General features: G+C 52.4%; 2 protein-coding genes across 11 annotated transcripts in view; one reads left to right on the top strand and one right to left on the bottom strand.

Moving 5' to 3' along the window:
- CLCN6 (chloride voltage-gated channel 6) overlaps positions 1–7,458 on the bottom strand; it is a 28,608-nt gene extending 21,150 nt beyond the window's left edge. For 2 of the 5 annotated variants that reach the window (XR_010939295.1, XM_067720718.1), the window contains exons 1-5: positions 7,151–7,458; positions 6,304–6,363; positions 1,192–1,257; positions 771–836; positions 132–198 (exon numbers count right to left, since the gene is read on the bottom strand). Coding sequence is in view for 4 of the 5 variants with exons in the window: in XM_067720718.1 (XP_067576819.1) it covers positions 132–198; positions 771–836; positions 1,192–1,257; positions 6,304–6,363; positions 7,151–7,237 (346 nt within the window). In the remaining variant the exon portion in view is untranslated. Of the gene's footprint in view, positions 1–131; positions 199–770; positions 837–1,191; positions 1,258–6,303; positions 6,364–6,831; positions 7,046–7,150 lie in introns of those variants that run through there. The other 3 variants (XM_067720689.1, XM_067720696.1, XM_067720705.1) reach the window with 2 other exon arrangements.
- A 20-nt stretch (positions 7,459–7,478) lies between these two features.
- MTHFR (methylenetetrahydrofolate reductase) lies at positions 7,479–20,814 on the top strand. Of its 6 annotated transcripts, none has more exons than XM_067720768.1 (12): positions 7,479–7,620; positions 9,938–10,183; positions 11,342–11,580; positions 12,439–12,549; positions 15,317–15,510; positions 16,230–16,480; positions 16,771–16,905; positions 17,082–17,262; positions 17,505–17,687; positions 18,505–18,606; positions 19,464–19,583; positions 19,947–20,814. In XM_067720768.1, the coding sequence occupies exons 2-12, from the start codon at positions 9,951–9,953 to the stop codon at positions 20,163–20,165; spliced, it is 1,968 nt and encodes a 655-aa protein (XP_067576869.1). In that variant the 5' UTR covers positions 7,479–7,620; positions 9,938–9,950; the 3' UTR covers positions 20,166–20,814. The 6 variants fall into 6 exon arrangements, with proteins under 6 accessions (XP_067576869.1, XP_067576857.1, XP_067576862.1 ...); XM_067720756.1 differs by having other exon boundaries at positions 7,502–7,620; positions 9,941–10,183; XM_067720761.1 differs by lacking the exon at positions 7,479–7,620 and adding an exon at positions 7,699–8,018 and having other exon boundaries at positions 9,941–10,183.
- The last annotated feature ends 575 nt before the right edge of the window (positions 20,815–21,389 follow it).

Genomic DNA, 21,389 nt, shown 5'->3' with positions numbered 1-21,389 from the left:
AAACCTCAAACCCAAGTGGCTAATACGTAGCTCTTCAAAGATCACGTCTGCTGTTAAACTCACTTCTAGACAGGAAAGCAGAGTCAGCAACTGCTGACGTCCGGAAACACCAAGACCCGTGAAAAGGATACACGCCTGCACCACTCCGAACTTGAGCTGGGTGAAGAGCCGTACAAAGAAGTCCACGAAGAGACCCACCTGTGAAGAGCACGTGGGCGGTCACCCAGGTCTCCCCGCTGTCACAGGCACTCCCCTTGAGGCACCGCCCCTTCCCCCCACTGCCTGTTCTCGCTGGTCACCTGCACCAATGTTACCAACAGGCCACACGTGAACAGCCTTTCCTTAATCACTGTGGCTACAGGAGGGTCCCACCTGAGCCTGGCGCCACGGCCCCTCCAAGCACAAAAGAAAGGGGTGCAGCTAAGTTGTCAGAAGGAGAGTTAAAGCACAGAGGGAAAAGGATGGTAAAAAAGATCGGAGACCAAGGAAGACCACTGGTGCTTGGAGAGGAACAGTACAGACGTGTGTGAGGGCCTGCTCCGCTCTTTCCAAACGCAGTTTCAAAAAGCCTTTGCGTGCTTTAAAGGGCATCAGAGTTGCGTGGCAAGAGACGTATGAAAAAGTGTCAGGATTCTGATCTTAAAAAAAGGAGTGGGGGGGGGTAAGGCAGTCTCTGTTATAAAAACGAACAACTTATTCGCCGGCTGGAGCTTGCCCTCTGACCCCCTCCGCCCCTTGGCCCATCGTCTCCCCACGCCCCGCCTGCTCACCAGCCCTGTGCAGACTCCAATGGCAAACACCATCATCCACTTCACCGCCTCATACCTGCGACCTTTCTGTTCACAAAGGAAAGAAATGATCCGTTTATTGCAGGCTTATGATGACAGCAGGGAGGGAATACATCTCAGCCAACCAGTTTTAGACTAAATTCCATATGGACAGCAAGCACGGTGATGATGTCTGGGGTGGCAGGTGCTTTACAAAGCAAGACTGAAGAACGCTAAAGGCCGGGCCAGGAGCACTGACAGCGGGCACTCTGGTTGGCAGGTTGAACGACTAAGTAATAAATGCAGATATCTCATGAAAAGGGTTAAGAGGCCAAGGGGTAAAGAAATTTACTTGACTATTTAGAACAGAAAAAGAAGCTGTCCTAAGACCTACTTGGTCCCAAGAGATCAATAAAGGACTCACCTTATTATCCATGGTCTCCAAAACCTCCAGGTAAGGGTCATTGATACAGCGATCATAATCCAAACTCTGAAAGAGGGACGTGTGAGTTAAAAAAAAAAAGTCCCAAGCCAATAGGAAGAATTACCAAAACCTGGAAAGGGATAAAACTCCCAGTTCCTGCCACTCAAAGCACAGGTGGGCACAGCAGCACCCAGGAGGAGCTTGTTAGAAACACACACCCTCAGCCCCTCAGACCTGCAGTACCGCAATCTGTGCTTTACACGGACATTTCGGCAGCGCTGCTTTAGGTGTATACTTCACGCTTTAGGAAGTTTTTTGCTTAATTTTTAATTAAATTAAATTAATCAATTAATTAATTTTTGGCTGTGTTGAGTCTTTGTTGCTGCGCACGGGCTTTCTTTAGTTACGTCGAGTCGGGGCTACTCTTCGTTGCGATGCGCAGGCTTCTCATTGCGGTGGCTTCCCTTGTTGCGGAGCACGGGCTCTAGGCGCATGGGCGTCAGTAGTTGTGGCTCACGGGCTCTAGAGCTCAGGCTCAGTAGTCGTGGCACACGGGCTTAGCTTCTCCGTGGCATGTGGGATCTTCCCGGACCAGGGCTCAAACCCGTGTCTCCTGCATTGGCAAGCAGATTCTTAACCACTGAGCCACCAGGAAGTCCCAAGAAGTTTTAAACTACATATTTTTAAGTGTCCTGTTTCTGCCAAACATTAAAAGACCTTCAGCTGTCACTAGTGTTACCCAACTTACTCTATTAGATGAACAAATATTCCAATTAACCAAAACCAAATTAATTTAGAAAGTCTAATTTTAAGTACCTTCTGCAGTTCGTGTCTGTGAAAAAGAGGTTAGTCACGAAACAAACGTGGAGACTGCTTTCCTTAAACTTCGCAGAACACAGCTGTTCTGCAAATGCTTTCCAGGTGGGCCAGAGTCATTTCAAGAAACAATTCAAAGTAAATAATTTTATTTCTACATCTTGCATGAGAAGCAGCAGTTTGGCACCAAAGGAAAACAGTCTTCTGTGTGCTCTCTCCCCATAACCTGTTGCTACCTACATGTCAGCTAGTGAACAAACTGGACACTGGCCCGGTGGCCACACTCCCAGACAGGAGTTGAGTCAGCCAAACAAACACAGGTGTGACACGTGACAGTTTTTTCCATTTATATGACTACCCAAAGTCCAAATTCCTTTGTTAAAGGGTCCTGGAGTAACAAGAGCCGACTGATTAAATCAGTTATCATCCACCCAGATACAGAAGACTATATAGCCATAAAATAATTCTGACAGGTCTACAAAGACAGATGGGGAAAATGTGCAAAAATTAAGTAAAAAAGGCAAGATGCAAAATAAATAAAGGCAGATGCAGAATAAAATGTATAACATAATCCTATTTTGATTAAATAAAATTAAGATTTGTATGTCAGCATACAATGCAAAACATTTGGGAAAACTGTTAACAGTGGTTATCTCTGGTGTTTTAGGAGGCATTCACATCTGGATATGATTTAAAATTCTCCCAGCAAACATGGTGTGCTTTTTATATTAGAAACAAAATTGTTTTCCTGATTACAAAACAAAAATAACTCAATCTGTAAACTATACTTCTGCTGGGAAACTAGACCCATCCGTGAATGACTAAATATATATATGTATTTAATGATTATACATATATACACATACAGAGTCTACACATATACGTACATATGGTAGACACTTGAACAACGTAGGGGTTAGGGGAAGCGACTTCCCACACAGTCGAAAATCCGAATTTTGCTATTTCTGCCTCAAAAATGAAGAAATTGATAAATGACTCACCCAAGGGCAAGAAGCTGAGTTTGGATACTAGCTCTTTTGATTCCACATATTGTGATCTCTAATGGAACACAAAGTTTTCCCCACACTTAGTTAATTTAAATATCTGTAAAATGAAAATACAGGCACTGTATTTATTGGAAAAAACCTGCATATAAGTGGACCTGAGCAGTTTAAACCTGTGTTGTTCAGGGTCAGCTGTATGTATACACACACATGTGTTTGTGTATATGTGTGTGTGCATATATACACACACGTATATATTTTTTAATCAATTAAGTGACATCACATTCTAGGAACCAACAGAAAAAAACTGACATGTTGAAAATATGACTATTCTTCATAGCAAATATGTATAAAAATCACTGGCAATTAACTATTTGCTTGATGGCTCTAATAACACTGTGACTCCATAAACATTGAAAACGCTTGCAGATGTCCAGAATAGGCAAAGGTATAAAGATAGGAAGTAGATTAGTGGTTGCCTACGGTCAGGGGCAAGAAGAATGGGCAGTGACTGCTAACAGGTGCATGGTTTCTTTCCGGGTGATGAAAATGTTCTGAAATTGCTTCGATGATTGCACAACTCTGTGAATATACTAAAAAAACATTGCACTGTACATTTTAAATGGGTAAATTGTATAGCATGTGAATTATGGCTCAATAAAGCTGTTAAAGGGACATTTAGAAACAACTGCAACACCAGAACACCAATCTTTTTTTCTTTTTTTAAAATAAATTAGCTGAAAGTTTGACACTTGGTAAACAGGTACCAATGAACTATATGATCTGTTATTAAAACCTGATATTGTCTGGGCTTCCCTGGTGGCGCAATGGTTGAGAGTCCGCCTGCTGATGCAGGGGACACGGGTTTGCGCCCCGTTCTGGGAGGATCCCACATGCCTGTGCGCCACAACAGGAGAGGCCACAACAGTGAGAGGCCCGTGTACCGCAAAAAAAAAAAAAAAAATTTATAAAATAAAAAAAAACTACAAACCTCAATTTAAAAAAAAAAAAAGCAACAGGGACTAACATCTTGTAAGACCCCCAACTTATCAAAGAGTCAAGTATGTGCAATGAACTCTTTCTAAGGCAAGAAAGAACACATTTTAGAAAGAGCTTCAAAAGAAGGGTTTTCTAGTTGATCCCTCATAAATAAAATCTGGGCAGGCTTTTCTGATCACGTGCCTAGCTAAGTTTGCTCTTACACATAGCAAGTGCTCTCAAGAAGCTCATATGAAGAGATGGTTAACTGAGAAATATTAATGACTCACACAAAAGAACATTAGCCCATAAAATTCACATAAATATGCATATCAGCTGAAAGTAAATGCATTACAAATAGGAGTGCAATATAGTGAAAGGAGTGAAGGAGCCGGGGATACAGTAGGTCTATGGAGCACAGATGCCGTAGTGAGCTCCCAGGAGTAGAATGAAAGCTGAGACAGTGTCAGTCATAGCAACAGTCAGGATGATATCACCAGGCTCAGGCTCAATGAGGGAATGCAAGATGACAGCACAATATGGACTGTCTTATACTTATTCCTGCAAGTCTCTCAACTATGTACAAGCAAACAAATATTTAAGAAATATGAGACAATACATCAGTGGATACAGTGCTTTTTGATTAAATGCACTCACATCAGAGCAGCACATTACACTATACCACTGTGGTACAGTTGGCAAGTTTTAGACTCCTAAAGTTATTTTAAGTCAGTTGCAAGGGGAAAAAAAAAGATGAAGGTGGAATCTACTTCATCTTAAACCTACTTGACTTAAAAGATATATCACACAAATGCAATGTGAGGACTTCATTTGGAACCTGATTCAAACAAACTATTAAAAAGTACATATGACGTTTATAAGACAACTGGAAAATCTGAACACTGGTTATTTGATTCCAAGGAATTATCGTGAATTTCTTAGGTATGAAGATGGTATTGGGTTATGCTAAAAAAAAGTCTTCATATACTAGAGATACGCACTGAATTACTTACGGGTGCAATGATGTGATGTATAGCATTTCCTTCAGAATAATATGGGAAGGGGGAAGTGGATGGGAGCCTACATGAAACAAGGTTAGGCATGAGCTGAATGGCTGCTGAAGCTGTGTGATGAGTACAGGGGGTTTCAATGTACTATTCTGCCTATTTTTGTCTATGTTTGAAATTCTTTATAATAAAAGTTTTTTTAAAAATTCCATGCGAAGCTATAAATCATAATAGTTACACTAAATTCTACAGCCAGAGTAAGATAAAATATTAGAAAGAAAATTAGTCTGGGTATGTTATTGCTCTAGGATGTTGATTTTTTTAAGTCTACCTGACATTTTCTTTAAAGCATTAAACATAGACATGACTAAGCCCACTTCTTGGAATTGATCCTAAGAAAGCAATTAAGGATGAACAAGAAAGGATGGTCACAACGATGCAGTTCATAATATAGAGAAGGCAGATTCAAGAAACTGTGGCACAATGAAATGCTATTCCCCTATTTAGAAAGATATTACAGAAAAGTATCTATTGCTACAAAAATTCTTATCAACTGGGAGGGGAAAACATGTTAAAATAGTGTATTTAGTAGACTCTCACTTTGTTACTTAAGAAAAAAACATGGAAAAGGACGTTTAGTAAAGTGAATAATCATCTTTTAACGAGCAGTGTTATGGGTTTTTCCCTAGCTTCTTTTTATAAATCATTTACGAATCCTCTATCACAACCATGGCTTGTTTTTGCCATTTCAAAAATCATAGAAATGTCATCATAAACTGATTAAATGATAAAGGCACTCCCGCAGCACTGGCTTAACACACACACACACACACACACACACACACACACACACACTTTCAGAGTCCCATGCTTGAAATCTGGAACTATAACCAAGCACTGACAATTCTGAGAGAAGCTGCTTGGGCAGGAAACAATCATCTGAAAACCCAGTTCTCTTAGAAGAGAACTGGCCCACACCTGTTACTAGCAAACACTGTCAGTGGCTTTGACTCTGGGTCTCTACAAGTTGTAAAAAAGCAAACAGTCTAATGGCAAACACATGCTCTATCCAGGTTAAGGTGCCACAGATCTATGAGAGCCTGGAGACACACCCAGACCCTGCTTTGGGGCTGAGGTGAGAAAAGCGCTTCTTAAACAGGCCCCTTCCCACAAAGAAGTTACATCTTACCCACTCACTCCCCGGGAGAGAAGGTCAAAGAGCATCTCTGGCTGGAATCCTAATGCTTCGCTCTGAAGTGAGGTCACTCACTACTTATGTTACCCAAGACAGCATCTAAGAAACTTACCTCATAGTCTTTCCTTGGAAGGATCTCATCCTCCTCCTCCTGTGTTTCTCCAAGGATGGTCTAGAAAAACAGATCCAGAGAAGGAAGACCTTTTTAATGGTTTTAAAAGTGGAAAGAGGCAGAAGTATTTACTGAAACCAGCTACTAGTTTCTAAGTCATCTGGAGCCATTATCATCAAATGGGAACAAGACCTAAAAAAAAAAAAAACCTTTTGGGATGGGGGTAATGTGGTGGGGATCCACAGTCGTCAGGTGACCGCTTCATTCCTACTTATACATTCTCCAAATAACCTCTCATCGTCAGGACACTTCAAAGATGTCACTTGCCAGTTTAAGGGGGAAAGAGTTCAGGTTCCGTCTGATAACATGCCGAGTCTGAAATCAGGAGGGACTTGTCAACTCTGGGGACACAACTCAAGTTTTCCCAGGGTGCTTTGCAGAGGGACGCTGGATTATCAGTGACCCAGAAAGGGTGAGGGATAGAGTGAGAAAGGGCTGGAGAAACTAAGCCAGCTGCATGATATGCACAAAGTCCAGCGAGGGGGCTCACTCCGAAAATGCTCGTTTCATTCAAAACTCCATTCAGATGGAAATAAAAAAAAATAAGGATGGGATTAACTGAAGCTGGCCTGGGTTCTCCCTCAGATTCCAGGGAGGGGTTCTGAGAAATGACCCAAGACTTGGACACGTGAAGCCGGGCAGATGCTTCGAGAGCCCAGGCTGCGGTCCCCAGGCCCCACCCGCTGCTACCTGCGGGCCCAGCTCGGCCCGGCCCCACCCCCGGCAACGCCTCTCGCCGTCCCTTAGCAACCGCCCCCTCCCCAGCCCGGCTCCACCCGCTTCTTACCAGCTCCTCTGGGGTGCGGGTCTCACGCTCACCGCAGCAGCAGCACCACCTGCAGCAGCAGCACAGGGACCCCCTGCACCCCGCCATCTTCCTCCTTTACTGCCACTCTGGACCCCTCCGCCAAACCCCTCCCACCCAGGATCCGCGCCTCACGTGACTGGCCTCGGGAGTGTCACGTGGCCCTCTCGAGTTTGGGACGGAGACTGGGAGTGGCTGCAGACGGGTGAGGCGAGGGCTCGCGTCACATGACGGTGGAGGGACGGCTTCCAACGAGACTTCTGGGCGCCGCCATGTTGGGGGCGGGGTTTCCGGGCGCCCGCAAGGGTGGTTTCCACCCTCTGGCCCCGCCTTCCTAAGCAACCTGACACCGGCGCCGCGCCCCCACCCGAGCCACGCCGCGTCTGCTGGCACCTCCTTATCGGCCACGCAGCTGCGACGGGCGCGCGGTCTGAGTCATCCGCGACCAGAGGGTGAGTGACACCGAGGCTTGTGGTCGCCGGGGAGGGAGACCAGGACCTTGGGAGCCTTGGGGGCCACCTACCCGGGGGCGGGCTCTGGACGGGGGGCGGGGAGCGGTGGTGGCCGGTCGGCCCGCCCCCTCTGCGTGCACGCCCCCACCGCGATCCTCAACCGTGAAGCGGAGACTTACTTTCGGCCCCCGGCCTGGACTGAAGGACCTGAGCTGGGGGTGGACTTGGGCCTTCGCTTCCGCCCCCGCCCGTGACCTAGTGACCCGGTGACTAGATTCGTGGCCCTCGAGCCCCCGGCGCCAGAGGCATCTCTCCGGCTCCCTGCCGAGCACCTGGAGAAGAGCCGTGGGCCGCTGGCACTGCTGTCCCCGACGCCCACTGCATCGGGCGGCTCACAGGTGCACACCGGGACCCCTCTGGGAGTGGTGGGCTCCGTATTCCCCCACTGCTCGGTGCCTGGCACCGATTAAGTGCTCATCAAATGGCAGAGGGTTGCTTTGAGGACGGCGTGACAGCGCCTGGCCCGTCGGCGCTCAGTGAGTGCTGGCTGTTACCGGGTGCCAGCGCGGAGATACCATAGGCAGAGTACCCGGCCCTGGTCTCAGGGAACTGGGAAGAGGGAGCGGAGACAAATATGTGAAGCCACAGTTGCAACCCAGGGTGCTATGGGATCCTAGCTTAAAATGGGTTAAGTGGTAGCACGTGAAAAATGTTGGAAGAAGGCTAGTGCCTGGCACATACTAGGAATGCAGTAAGTCTTAATGAACAGATGAAAGAGCATTTAGTTTGTGGGTGGTTCAGCCTCCTCTCCCCTCTTGGTTTTGTTCCAGCAGACAATTAATGAGGCACTCTCTGGAATTCGGAAGAAAGGCCAGACTAGGCTGATCTTGACACTCTCCCCTTTCTTAGTCGTTCATCCCCACAGAGAAACTGGAATTTTAGGTCAGAATCAAAATGGGCATCCCTGGCGGTGGTCTGGTCTCAACTCTTTGACGTTGGGTGTACGAGGGTATGTTACGTGCACTTGTGTGTGTTTGAGGGGAGAGGAGCATTGGATCTCATCAGTTTCTCAAGAGTCTAGGACCCCCAAAATGGTTAAGAACACGGGCTTAGCAGTGGACATTCCCTGAAAGACGTGAACTCGGCCTGGTTGCTCCTCCAATGCTCCAGGTCAGCACACCCTGGATTTTCACTACTGTGTGTTTGCATCTTGCTGTGCAAGAGTAGTGTTTTGTTTTAGTTTTTGTCTTATTTTCCCCACCAAACTGCCCAACGGCGCTGTGCCCTCTCGTCGGCCAGCCTGTGGTTGCCATGGTTCAGGGCTTCCACCGTGGTGGCTTTGCAGTCGCTGTAATCGCTTGAACTGACTTCACTGGTGTGTGTAAGGAGAACAGCCTGGAAGGCAGGCACAGACTTAAGCCTTTGTTCTGAGTTGGACATAAATTCATGCTCTTATTGAATTTGGGTTTGGCTGTTTTTGGAACCCAGCCAATGTCAAGTTCTAACCCATGACATGGTCTTTTCAGAGAAGCACAAACTCGGGAGAAATCAGGCTGCTTTGTCAAGCCCTCACCCCTTACAGCTTGCATGCGTACAAACTGTTCCAAGTAACAGGAGATGTTTCCATGGCTGAGCCGTTCCTTCCTTGGCATGTGATCCAGTCACCCTGAACATCTGTTGGCCTCATCACACCCAAACCCTGCAGTCTGCAGCCCCACGTCCCCCTCCTTCCATCCGCCTTCGGCCTCTAGAGCCTCAGCCCTCCCTCTCTCGGGGAAGCCTTGCCCCCGCCCCTTCGCGCCGGCCCCAGCTGCTGCTCTCAGCTCTTCCTTTGTCACAGCTCCGCCCAGTTGGACACACCCGCTGGGGAAGTTTCCACCATTTCTTCCCCAGTGGTCTGGGGTCTGAGTTTACACTGGCAGAAATGGACCGTCCAAAACCCAAGGTCCTCCCGGCGGGGCACTGCTGCCCCTCCCTGGGAATGCGAGCCTGGGAGGCCGGCAGCGCGAGGTTCTCAGTGCCACCCTCCATCAGGTAGCGATCACGGAGGATCCACGGGCTGAAGGAGCATGTTTCTGTGCTGGGTGGGGGCTGTCATGCGGAATCAGGCAGCAGCGGAGGGCAAAGCTTGGAGCGAGGCAGCGCAGAGAGTCGTAACTGGCGTGTGGAGCCACTGGGTGGGCGCGTTGTCACCCGTACCCTCACCGGCCTTCCTCGTGCGTGGAAATGCAGCATCTCTCGCTTGATCCTGCCTTGCTGGGGCTTGGCTGGCTGCCTGCCTGCCTGCCGTCTCACGCCCCCGCCTCACCCCGTGCAGCAGGAGCTCAGCCATGGTGAACGAACCCAGAGGGCATGGCGGCCCCAGCCCCCGCTGGGAGGGCAGCAGCAGTGGCAGCGAGAGCTCCAAGGATAGTTCAAGGTGTTCCACACCGGTGCTGGACCCTGAACGACACGAGAGGCTCAGGGAGAAGATGAAGCGGAGGATGGAATCTGGTGACAAGTGGTTCTCCCTAGAATTCTTCCCTCCTCGAACTGCTGAGGGAGCTGTCAATCTCATCTCAAGGTGAGTTATCGCAAGATAAGGAGTAGGGCCAGACTGGGGGATGGGGGCAGGGGGAAAAGATGAACTGTCAGCCCCGAGGCTGGGCTGCACTTTGACCCAGCAGGAAAAGGCAGCCACAGGGGGTGGAAAAAAGCAAAGCCAGGGTAGATCCTTTGATACGCGGCTTCTGTTGTCTGTAAAAGCCCCTCCGAGCACCTGGAATGTTTAGACGCTCTCTTCCGTGTGCTGAAAATGTTGATTCTCTCAGACTAAATTCTTTGGCGGAACTTGGGGCTGGATCCGTGAGGAGAGTTTAGGAAGTTACAAAACGGCGGCTTGGAGAACATTTTCAGCAAGTTAGGAATTTGGATTATGCATCTTGAAATCTAGAAATGCCAACCGGATTATGTTAGCACTTGATGAATCACAGTTCCTTTTTTAAAGTTTATGCTTTTTATCGCTTGCACTTCTTATGTGTCACTCCCAAGGCTGTGAAGTTTGAAGGCACAAAGATGTTTCAATGCACCACGTTATAGCTTGTAACACAGCGCATGCGCGCACGTATAGCTCTCGATTCTAGTTATGGAAATGTGGCCGTGCTCTGCAGGACTCCTGGCTGCTGCGCCGGAACTGGGGGGCGGCAGGAAAGAGACTTGTGTCTGCTGACCCTCTTTGTCCCTAGAACGAGGCCCTGCTTTTGCCACTCTGAGCGGTCCCCGAACCCTTGACCATTGAAATGTCTTAACTCACCAGAGATAATAAACGTGCAAGCACTTTGCAAGGCCGAAGTGCTGCTCTCACACAAACTGGTTTCATTGTCATTATATATTATCTCCACAATAAGAGTAATCGTAATGATAGCACATTGATTGCATGTTTGCCGTGTACCCAGCGCTGTTTTAAGAGCTGTGGAGCTATCTGTCATGATATCCTCAGAGTATTATTATGAAGTGGGCACTGCCCTCTGCCACATTATAGAAATCAGGAAACTGAGGCTCAGAGAGATCAAGTAATTCTCCCAAGATCACACAGCCAGTGAGTAGCAAAGCCAGGATATGAATGCAGGTCGGTCTGATTCCAGCCTGCATGTGATGCTTCTCTAACTCCCAGACCCCATGGGAAGGTGGTGAAGGGTGGTGTACCCCCAGGAGCCCCTCTTCAGAAAGAAATTCCCCACAGGTTTGACCGGATGGGGGCAGGTGGTCCCCTCTTCATAGATGTGACCTGGCATCCAGCAGGGGACCCTGGCTCAGACAAGGAGACTTCGTCCATGGTGATCGCCAGCACCGCCGTGAACTACTGTGGCCTGGAGACCATCCTGCACATGACCTGCTGCCATCAGAGCCGGGAAGAGATCACGGGCCACCTGCACAAGGCCAAGCGTCTGGGCCTGAAGAACATCCTGGCGCTGAGGGGAGGTGTGGAGTCAGCACTCTGCTCTCTGGGGTCTTGCTTTCCCGAAGACTTCTGTCCCCAGAACGGTCCTTTCCTTTTCTCCAGGTCCCACACTGAGTACACTCAGGGTCCCGCCCCTGCCAGTAGCGTCGAAGGGCAGTGTGGGTCAGGAGGCCACGGGCGACACACAGATGTGTGGAGTCGCTTCCTGACCTCGCAGTAGGAGTTCAGCTGGGCCTGCGGCCGGGGCCTGACAACCCTCTGTCCCGATGTACACGATCAGTTGATTAATCAAGCAGTTAATCAGTCCCTGGCTGCACCTGGCCATTGGCCCAGTCAGAGTTCAGCTCTGGCATGTGTCCTAGGAGTGAGAGTAGCTGGCTATGCCTCTGGCACGCACCGTCACTGGGCCACACAAGTGTGGGAAGCGGGAGCCTGATGGGTGGGCACTTGTGGCCTCACGCTCACCACCCGAAAGACCACTTCTCACCTGAGATGAGTGGAAGATTCTCCCGGGAGGTGAGGGTTCCGAGGGAGTGGGAGAACGAGCCGTGGGCTTGGGTGAGGGTGTGTGGACACACCCAGGTGTGAGTAGGGAAGGGATCGCCGATGCTCCAGGCTGAACGCAGAGCTGCAGCTGCTCCCTGTCTGCTGCTGCCAGCACGGGGCCCTCGGAGTCGGTGCTCAGTGACTGATGGGTTGGCTGCTGTCTTCCCTCCCACTGTTTACCAAGTGCTACGCTAGAAAGTGGAGACACCAACTTGAGTAATAGGAAGGCTCTGCCTTCGACGTGCTCACGGTCCTGGGCGTGGGGGGAGAAGGAACAGAGAGGCTACCTGGAGGTTTGGTGAGACCCAGCACTGTGACCTCCAACCCTGCAGACCCCATAGGTGACCAGTGGGAAGAGGAGGACGGAGGCTTCAACTACGCCGTAGACTTGGTGAAGCACATCCGAAGCGAGTTTGGTGACTACTTCGATGTCTGTGTGGCAGGTGAGAGGCTGGGGTATCCCAGTGGGTGGGACCGGAGAGGGGAAGGAAGGAGAGGCACAGGGAGCCCCTTCGGCATTCAGGTCAGGACCCGCTAGCTCAGCGCACCGCCGGCCTGCCTGCGCCAGGTGACAGAGGTGCAGGGGTGAATCGAGTAGCGTCTGCCCTCTCATCATTCTGTCATCTGCTGCCCACCCAGGCGTGCCACCACCCTTAAGTTTTTGTTCCTCTGCCTTTTCTTTTTATTATTTATTTATTTTTCTTTTCTTTCTTATTTTAGGCTGCGTCCGGTCTTTGTCGCGGCACGCGGGCTCTTCATTGTGGTGGGCAGGCTTCTCTCTAGCTGCGGCTTGTGGGTTTTCGCTCTCTAGTTGTGGCACACAGGCTCCAGGGCGCGTGGGCTCTGTAGTTGCGGCGCGTGGGCTCCGTAGTTGGCGGCACGCGGGCTCTGGTTGAGGCGTGCGAGCTCAGTAGTTGTGGCTCGCGGACTTAGTTGCCCCGCGGCATGTGGGATCTTAGACGTTGCGAGGCATCCGGATTCTTTACCACTGGACCACCAGGGAAGTCCCTTCCTCTGCCTTTTCTTGCTCTTAGCCTGCTTCCCAGCCCTATTCTTCTTTAAACAAAAGAGGTATATTTATTAAGATTCCGGGGGCAGGGAATCTCAGAACAAGGTCAGGAAATGGCATCAGACCTCATTAAGCGCTGGAACCAGGAGGCAGGCAGAATCCAAGGCCCTCCCTCGTTCTCTCTGCCCACCCACCCCCCCCCCCCCCCCCCCCGCTGCTTCATGCCTCATCCAGTAGACCTGATATGTACGGTACACATGTGACCCGCCGCCTGCTCCTGGCTCGCCCAGACTGATTGACAGGTCTCAGCATCAGTTCCAAATCCTCAGGAGAGAACTGCGTCGGCTCAACTCTAGTTTCTTTAGCTGCAGCCAGGAGGCAAGGCTCACCTGCTGGAAACAGATGGCGTGGCCTTCCCTCTTGCCCCGGCTCATGGGGTCTGGGCCTTCAGCTTCTCAAACGGGGGCTTGGGTGTGGCGAGGCAGTGTGTGCCAGGGACACAGGAAGTCCGGGGATTAATCTGACACATCACCTTGGCATGACAATTTTTCTCAAATATTTTGGGCAAAATCATATCATTCTTATTAACATGGCTACGTTATGGAGTAGCAGATCAAAGTGATCTGAATTTAAAAATACAAGCCACGTGGCTTCAAGGAAATTACTTGTTGTGGGGACTTTGGGCTGCGTCCCCAGGCCCCCATGTACACGTCCGCTGTTCTTAGTGTTGAGAAGAGGGCGTTGAGGTGAATGAGTCTAGGAGGCCCCGATGAGGAGGTAGGAATTGAAGTGTCGTTGGTCGTGCGGCCACGAGACAGTCGGTTGATTGGGGAATGTGCCCACGTGTGGTGGGCATTGGACGGTCACCAAGGGAAACCAGCAGAGCTGTGAGCACACAGTTGCTGAACGGTTTGGTGCTTTGCTTATGGTAAAGTGATGAAAAAGAGGGCCGGTGGATTAGAAGGCACCCAGCTGGCCATGACAGAACAAGAATATAGTAAAACAGCAAAATCCAGATGTAGGCAATTGCTGGATTTGTTGGGTGCCGCTGAGGTTTTATAGAGCTGCAGCTATTAAAACCTCTGTTTCTGAAATGTCTGCTGGAAAAGTAGTATAAAGTATAAAAGCATAGTATAGTATAGTATAAAAGTATAAAGCTCTAGTGTTTAATCCTCCCACGCCCATCCCCAAAACAGTCGTTTTTATATCCAGTTTTGATGATTCAGGGTTTCTTAAGAACGAAACTGCATTATCACAGCAAAGCAGCCCGGCTACCCAACAGTGTGGGTTCAGGCTTGCCCCTTCCTGGCTTGGGGTCCTGCCCTGGCCTCAGGCTGAGGAAGCTGGCACTCTGCTTGCAGTTCATGAAGGCCTGTGGTCTCTCCTGTGCAGGCAGAGCCACTAGTAAGTTCAGTCGTGTAGGGAAGGGAGCGCACCGTTCCTGGAGCTAGTCGGGAACCTAGGGGACATCTGGCCCCGCCTCCCAGGCATCCCCGGCACAGGGTCATCGCCCTGCCGCGTTGTTTTCACACACTGGGAGTCCATTCCTTTGTGGGGTTGCTCGTTCCGCTGTCAGGCAGCTCTCTGAAGCTGATCCTACTTCTGCCATCAGAAGCAGCACAGAATATGACGAATAAGGAACTCGACTAAGGTGACTCCTTTTTCCCAGTGACAGACTTGTGGGCGTCTAGAAATAGTTACCATATTCTCTGCGTTCTTTTCTTCAAGCAGAACATCTCTACTCTCTTCATTTATTCCTTGTGTAACGTGGTTTCTGATTTTGCACTGTCTGGGACCCCTGAGTAATTTTAATGTGAAATTACGAGCACTGTTGTAATCCAGTACCTAGAGTCAAGCCCATTACCCCAAGGCTGGCTGGCTGGTGTGAACGTAGCATTTCCTCTCTTCCGTGGCCACAAAGTGCAGGCCAGGTTGACCTAGCTGATGGCAGGACAGCGTGGGTGTTTGGGGGCAATCCATCCCCACTCTTGGGAGGGTGGCTCTAAGGCAGCGTTCACCGAGGGTCACCTCCAGGGTGAGGGGCACATCAGACGAGCCCAGCCATCACTGCTTCAGCCTGTCCGTGCCGTGGGGTTGGAAGGTATGGATCCGGAGCTCTCCGTCCCCAGCTCTCTGGTTGCTTCATCACTCCCCTCGAGCAGCTGGAGCCAGTCTCTCTCTACTGTCATCCCTGTTGGCAGGTTACCCCAAAGGCCACCCCGACGCAGAGAGCTTTGAGGCTGGCCTGAAGCACCTGAAGGAGAAGGTGGCCGCAGGAGCCGACTTCATCATCACCCAGCTCTTCTTTGAGGCCGACACTTTCTTCCGCTTTGTTAAGGCTTGCTCCGAGATAGGCATTACTTGCCCCATCCTCCCCGGAATCTTCCCTATTCAGGTGAGGGTCCCAAGAGGGCTCATGGACTCCCACCGCCCCCGTCCTAGCACAGGCCAGGGCCTTGGTTCAGGCCAAAGTGAGCCTGAAGTGCCGCGTTCAGGCCAAAGTTCTTCTTTGACGCTCATTAGATTTTCGTCAGACAGGTGCTCGGTCCTTGCAAAATGTCGTCTTGCCCCCCTCTTTTGATTACCTCTTATGTCTCCCCAAAATAGCAACGGTAACTGTCAGAGGGGCTTAATGATAAGTGTCAGTAAAAGAGATTATTACTCTCATTATAAATTTGGGTTAAATCAGTGTTTCCCAAAATTTGGCTGTCACCAGAATCATTTAATAAGCTCTTTTAAAACGTGGATTTCCAGATCCCATGCCTAGAAGTTCTGACATAATAGATCTGAGGTGGGACCTGGGAATCTGTACGTTTCTGAAGTTTGGCAGGCGATTCTGGTCACTGGTCAGGCCTGGGAACCACTGGCTTAGGTGACCACCATTTATCAATAGGTACATCTGGGGGCCAGAGGGCTGGCTCAGACCAATGGCAGCAATGCTGTGGGCGGCTGCTGCAGCCTGCAGAGTACAAAAAGTGCTGCTACAAGATGGTCTGACTTTCCTGGGTCAGTCTGTGTCGCACTGCAGAGCCAGGAGGCCTGGTGGGGGGATAAGTATTTGGGGTGAGAGACGGGCAGGGAGATGGGACCCACAGCCCCCTGTGTCTTGGGCAGGGCTACCACTCCCTCCGGCAGCTTGTAAAGCTGTCCAAGCTGGAGGTGCCACAGCAGATCAAGGACGTGATCGAGCCAATCAAAGACAACGACGACGCCATCCGTAACTATGGCATCGAGCAGGCGCTGAGCCTGTGCCGGGAGCTTCTGGCGAGCGGCTCGGTGCCGGGCCTGCACTTCTACACCCTCAACCGCGAGATGGCCACCACAGAGGTGCTGAAGCGCTTGGGCATGTGGATCGAGGACCCCAGGTGAGGCCAGCGGCCCCGAATTCAGGCCCTGGAGCCACAGAGGAGAGTCGGGTGGGCAGGGAGGTCAGAGAGAAGTCACAGCAGGAGTGCGCCCTAGCTGGCAGTGCTGGCTGCCAACGGGGCACAGAGGGGATGTCTTGTGCCGCGGCTAGTGGCACCCTTAGGGCTCCGGTCTCAGCGGGAATGCCATCCGGCTTGACGTTTACGAGTCAAGGTGGGAGAACCCAGGTTCAGTGGTGCCCCCTCCCTCTGGCCAAGCCCTGACCCTTTCTGTCTCCATTCTCACCCAGACGTCCCCTGCCCTGGGCCATCAGTGCCCACCCCAAGCGCCGGGAGGAAGATGTCCGTCCCATCTTCTGGGCCTCCAGACCAAAGAGTTACATTTATCGCACCCAGGAGTGGGATGAGTTCCCCAACGGCCGCTGGTGAGCCATTGCAAATGAACTGTTTCTTGGGAGGAGGGAGACCAATCATGGTGGAGCCCTCGGGACAGGATTCACAGGAATGCCCCCCCCACCCCCCACCCCAGGGCAGGTGGATGCTACTGTCTGGAGCCCAAGGTCAGGGGTGTGCCTTGACCTCCCGGCACCTCCTCCGCCAGGGGCAATTCCTCCTCTCCGGCCTTCGGGGAGCTGAAGGACTACTACCTATTCTACCTGAAGAGCAAGTCCCCAAAGGAAGAGCTGCTGCAGATGTGGGGGGAGGAGCTGACCAGTGAAGAAAGTGTCTTTGAAGTCTTTGTCCACTACCTCTCGGGAGAGCCGAACCAGAACGGCTATAAAGTGAGTGCTGCTGGGATGGGATCCCTGGGTACCTGCCCTCGCCCCATGGGCCAGATGCGGGCGTGACTGCCCCACCCTGAGCCTCATCTCTGTGCCTGGAGGTGGCACCTCAGCGAAGGGAGAAGGTGAGTTGGGGGGTCCCCACGTGGGGTGCCTGGAAGGGGCTTACGGAAGCAGAGACAGGCTGGGCCTCTGATGGGGACCGTGACAGGGAGGGACCCAGCCCAGCTTACCCTCCCCAGGTGACTTGCCTGCCCTGGAATGATGAGCCCCTAGCGGCCGAGACCAGCCTGATGAAGGAGGAGCTGCTGCGAGTGAACCGGCGGGGCATCCTCACCATCAACTCCCAGCCCAACATCAACGGGAAGCCGTCCTCCGACCCCGTCGTGGGCTGGGGCCCCGGTGGGGGCTATGTCTTCCAGAAGGTGTGGCAGGGGCGCACAGGGCTACCCTCCCTTGACCTGCCTGCAGGGGTTCCCCAGAGCTGGGGACAGAGGCCTTCATCTCAGGGGCTTTTTGTTCTGAGCGGCCGGGGATCAGAATGGATGCGATCTCAGGCTCGGAGTCAGACAGACCTGGGTAGGCTGGTCACTTGACCACTCTGGGCCTCAGCTTTCCCTTCTGTAAAATGGGGATATGTCACATCGTGCTCTGGGGATGAAACGTGACAGGGCACATAAAGCGCTTAGCACGTGGGAAGCATCCCCTAACTGGGAGCTGTTATTACTGTTCCTTGTGGACCCCTTTCTCCTGGGGCTGCTGGAGGTAAAATTACATTCTAAACTAAAGCCTGAGGGCTCTGGGAGGTGAATTTAAATAAGCCCAGCTTAATCCCTGGTGGCCAGGTGGTGCTGGAGAGGCCCTCCCCCCAGCAGACAGGGGGATGGGGTGTGTCAGGCCTCTCTTGCCTTACTTGCCAAACTGGGCCCCCTGTACAGCTTCTGGAGCGACTTCTCCATGGAGCCTTTCCCAACTGGACGAAGGGTTGGCAGACGTCCCTCAGACCTGTGTAGACCGAGAAACCTCACGTACCTGCTCCCCTCCCTTTGCTTATGGGTTCAACTCCCAACTAGCGGCCACCGCTAGTCCCCACGCCTTAAGTGTCCTCGTGGATGCCTCCCTGGGACGGTCAGGAGGGCAGGCGTCTGGTGTTTCAGAGCACATGGCCCACTCAGCAGCGCCCAGCGAAGACATCCAGCAAGGACTGGGGGTTACACGATGGCACCTGTCTCCCTCCCGCAGGCCTACTTAGAGTTCTTCACTTCCCGAGAGACAGTGGAGGCGCTCTTGCAGGTGCTGAAGAAGTACGAGCTCCGGGTGAATTACCACATCGTGGATGTGAAGGTGGGCTGGCCCCGGGTCAAAGGGCGCTCAGCAGGGCTGGGGTGAGGGCACCAAGTTTACTCCACCATTCAGCAGTCACGGAATGCCCAGTGGGGCCACGCATCGTGCCAGATGGATATGCAGACAGAGCCAGGCCCCTGCCCTCCGAGAGCTCCCGGCCTGGCGAGGGCAGCCGTCAGTGAATAATTATGCACGGGTGAAAAGCAGTTGCACTGTCTAACAGTGAAGTTCAGCGTAGGAAGAAGCTGGGGATCCGAGGGAGGGATGTCCAGCTCGAGAGATCGGGGGAGGTGTTTGGAGGGTTCCTGTGTGGCCTGAATCTTTAAGGATGGGGAGTGAAAGGGCATCCCAGGGACAGGGCCGAGGGCATGCAGAGGCTTTGCTGCCAAATGGGGTCAGAGTGAGGCTGACGCGTTGAGCCGGGCCGGGTCCTCAGGGGTCTCAGTTGTCCTGCCTGGAACTTGGGTTTTACCGTATAGGCAAGAGGGAGCCTTGGCTCCATGTTTTATTTTGGGCAGGTCCCAGGGGACAGCTGTGTGGCTAACAGGGCCAGGGGACACTAGAGTCAGCAGCCCTGGTGGTCTGAGTAGCAAAGAGAGGCCTGGCCAGGCTGGACACGAGAGGAAGTGAGCAGTACCAGTGGGTGTGGAGCTGATTGGAGCGTAGGAGGAGGAAGGAAAAGCCCAGGGTGACGTCTGGGTTTCAGGCTCCTGGCCCTCACAGAGCTGCAGAGGCGGGGCAGGGGTGGGGCGGTGACGGCGGGAGGAGGGGCGGAGCACACCCCCGGGGAGAGAGGGCTGGAGCTGTCTGCACCCCAAGTCTGCCCCTACTTACTGTGCCACCCCCCCGCCCCGCAGGGTGACAACATCACCAACGCCCCCGAGCTGCAGCCCAACGCCGTCACTTGGGGCATCTTCCCTGGGCGAGAGATCATCCAGCCCACAGTGGTGGACCCAGTCAGCTTCATGTTCTGGAAGGTAAGGGGGGGCCGGGAGCAGGCCTGCCCTGCCCACCTCCAGAGCCTTGGGCGGGCGGGTGGGGCGGCTGGGGGCCACACCCCCAGGGCTGGCAGCGCCCTGACTCTGACTCATGGTGTTTACTTCTGGGCTGGGGAGCAGGGGTGGCACTGGCAGTGGGCCAAGTTCTATTCTTGGAAACGTCTTGTCAGGCGGCAGCAGAGGCCCTTGGGGTGCTGAGTGTGAAGGCCTGGCCCTAGGGCAGCCCTGTTAACCTGGCCGGCGTGTCTGTATGTGGGACCGCACATGTACCTGTGTCTTTCTGTCTGTGTGTGTGCTGGTGTCTCCGTGCGTGTGCGCGCGCATGCCTGTGCGTGCGTGCAGGACGAGGCCTTCGCCCTGTGGGTCGAGCAGTGGGGCAAGCTGTATGAGGAGGGGTCCCCGTCCCGCACCATCATCCAGCACATCCACGACAACTACTTCCTGGTCAACCTGGTGGACAACGAGTTCCCGCTGGACAGCTGTCTGTGGCAGGTGGTGGAAGACACGTTTGAGCTTCTCAACGGGCCCCCCCAGAGCAAGAGGGAGACGGAGGCGCCGTGACCCTGAGCCCTGACAGCCTTAGCTTGAGGCCACTGTGTCCCGCCTTCCTCCTCTCCGTCCTGGTTCTCTGGGAGACCCCCGTTCTCCTTTGCTTCCCCCCACCCCCTGACACGATGATGGCAGCTAGACTGGTGTGAGGATTCCAGGCTCTGGCTGGACCGGAGTCTGCCCCACACGGGAGCCAGGTGTTCCCTGCTTAGCTGAGAGTCTGTGCTCCGGTGGGAAGCAGCCCCATCCCCCAGAGGAGCACGTGGGCAGAACGCATCCTCCCTGAGAAGGGTTGTCATTGACGGAGCCCCTAGGAGCCAGCCTGGGACTGCCAGTGACCTTGCTCTTGGGGCCTATGGAGGACAAGCAAAGCGAACGTGGCAGTGGGCTCTGTGGGATTGCAGAGGAGACATGGCAAGGTCAAGGCGCTGCAGCCTTCCACCTCCAAGGCGTTGGCAGCCAGGCACGACCCACTCGGGAATGAAGGGGCGGCCCACTGCCCTGCCAGGCCCTGGCCCCTGGATGGGCCTTGGACTGAAACCTAATAGTTGTTGCCTCCTAGCCGAGAGCTCAGCTGAGTTTCTCCCTTTTATACAGCGCTGGTTTTTGTTTGTTTTTTTTTTTTACATCTTCATTGGAGTATAATTGCTTTACAATGGTGTGTTAGTTTCTGCTTTATAACAAAGTGAATCAGTTATACATAAACATATGTTCCCATATCTCTTCCCTCTTGCGTCTCCCTCCCTCCCACCCTCCCTATCCCACCCCTCTAGGTGGTCACAAAGCACCGAGCTGATCTCCCTGTGCTATGCGGCTGCTTCCCACTAGCTATCTACCTTAGGTTTGGTAGTGTATATATGTCCATGCCTCTCTCTCGCTTTGTCACAGCTTACCCTCAGTTGTCTGCTCACATGCTCGAGAGAGAAAGTGCCTCTTAAGGGTTAAAGGTGTCTGAACCTTTGTGCATGGTGGAGCCCTTGGCCTTCCCTTTTCTCCCCTGGCTCTGAGGGGTGAAGGGATGCCCTGCCTGTTACCATCGAGGGCGAAAGTGAGGTTGGCCCGAGCAGGACTGACTTCTTCCTGGCTTATTTTTCGGGCAGGACCTCCTTCTGCCTGCCGCTCCCTCCCCTGCATGCACCCTGTCCGGGAAGCTGTCTGTCTGGCACTGCTCCCCAGGCATCAGCCCTCAGGCCCCACCGCCCAGGGGCTGTGACTGACACGTGCACGCAGGCTGTT

Source organism: Pseudorca crassidens, chromosome 2, assembly GCF_039906515.1.
Source record: "Pseudorca crassidens isolate mPseCra1 chromosome 2, mPseCra1.hap1, whole genome shotgun sequence".
NCBI classification, from domain to species: Eukaryota; Metazoa; Chordata; class Mammalia; order Artiodactyla; family Delphinidae; genus Pseudorca; species Pseudorca crassidens.
This window is presented reverse-complemented; position numbering and strand designations above follow the sequence as displayed.

Excerpts from the sequence above, each read along its gene's own strand:
- MTHFR (XM_067720732.1), top strand. The coding sequence starts at position 9,545 with ATGGACCGTCCAAAACCCAAGGTCCTCCCGGCGGGGCACTGCTGCCCC. Across the intron at positions 11,581-12,438 it reads CATCCTGGCGCTGAGGGGAG|ACCCCATAGGTGACCAGTGG; the intron begins GTGTGGAGTCAG and ends CCAACCCTGCAG. Across the intron at positions 15,511-16,229 it reads CCGGAATCTTCCCTATTCAG|GGCTACCACTCCCTCCGGCA; the intron begins GTGAGGGTCCCA and ends TGTCTTGGGCAG.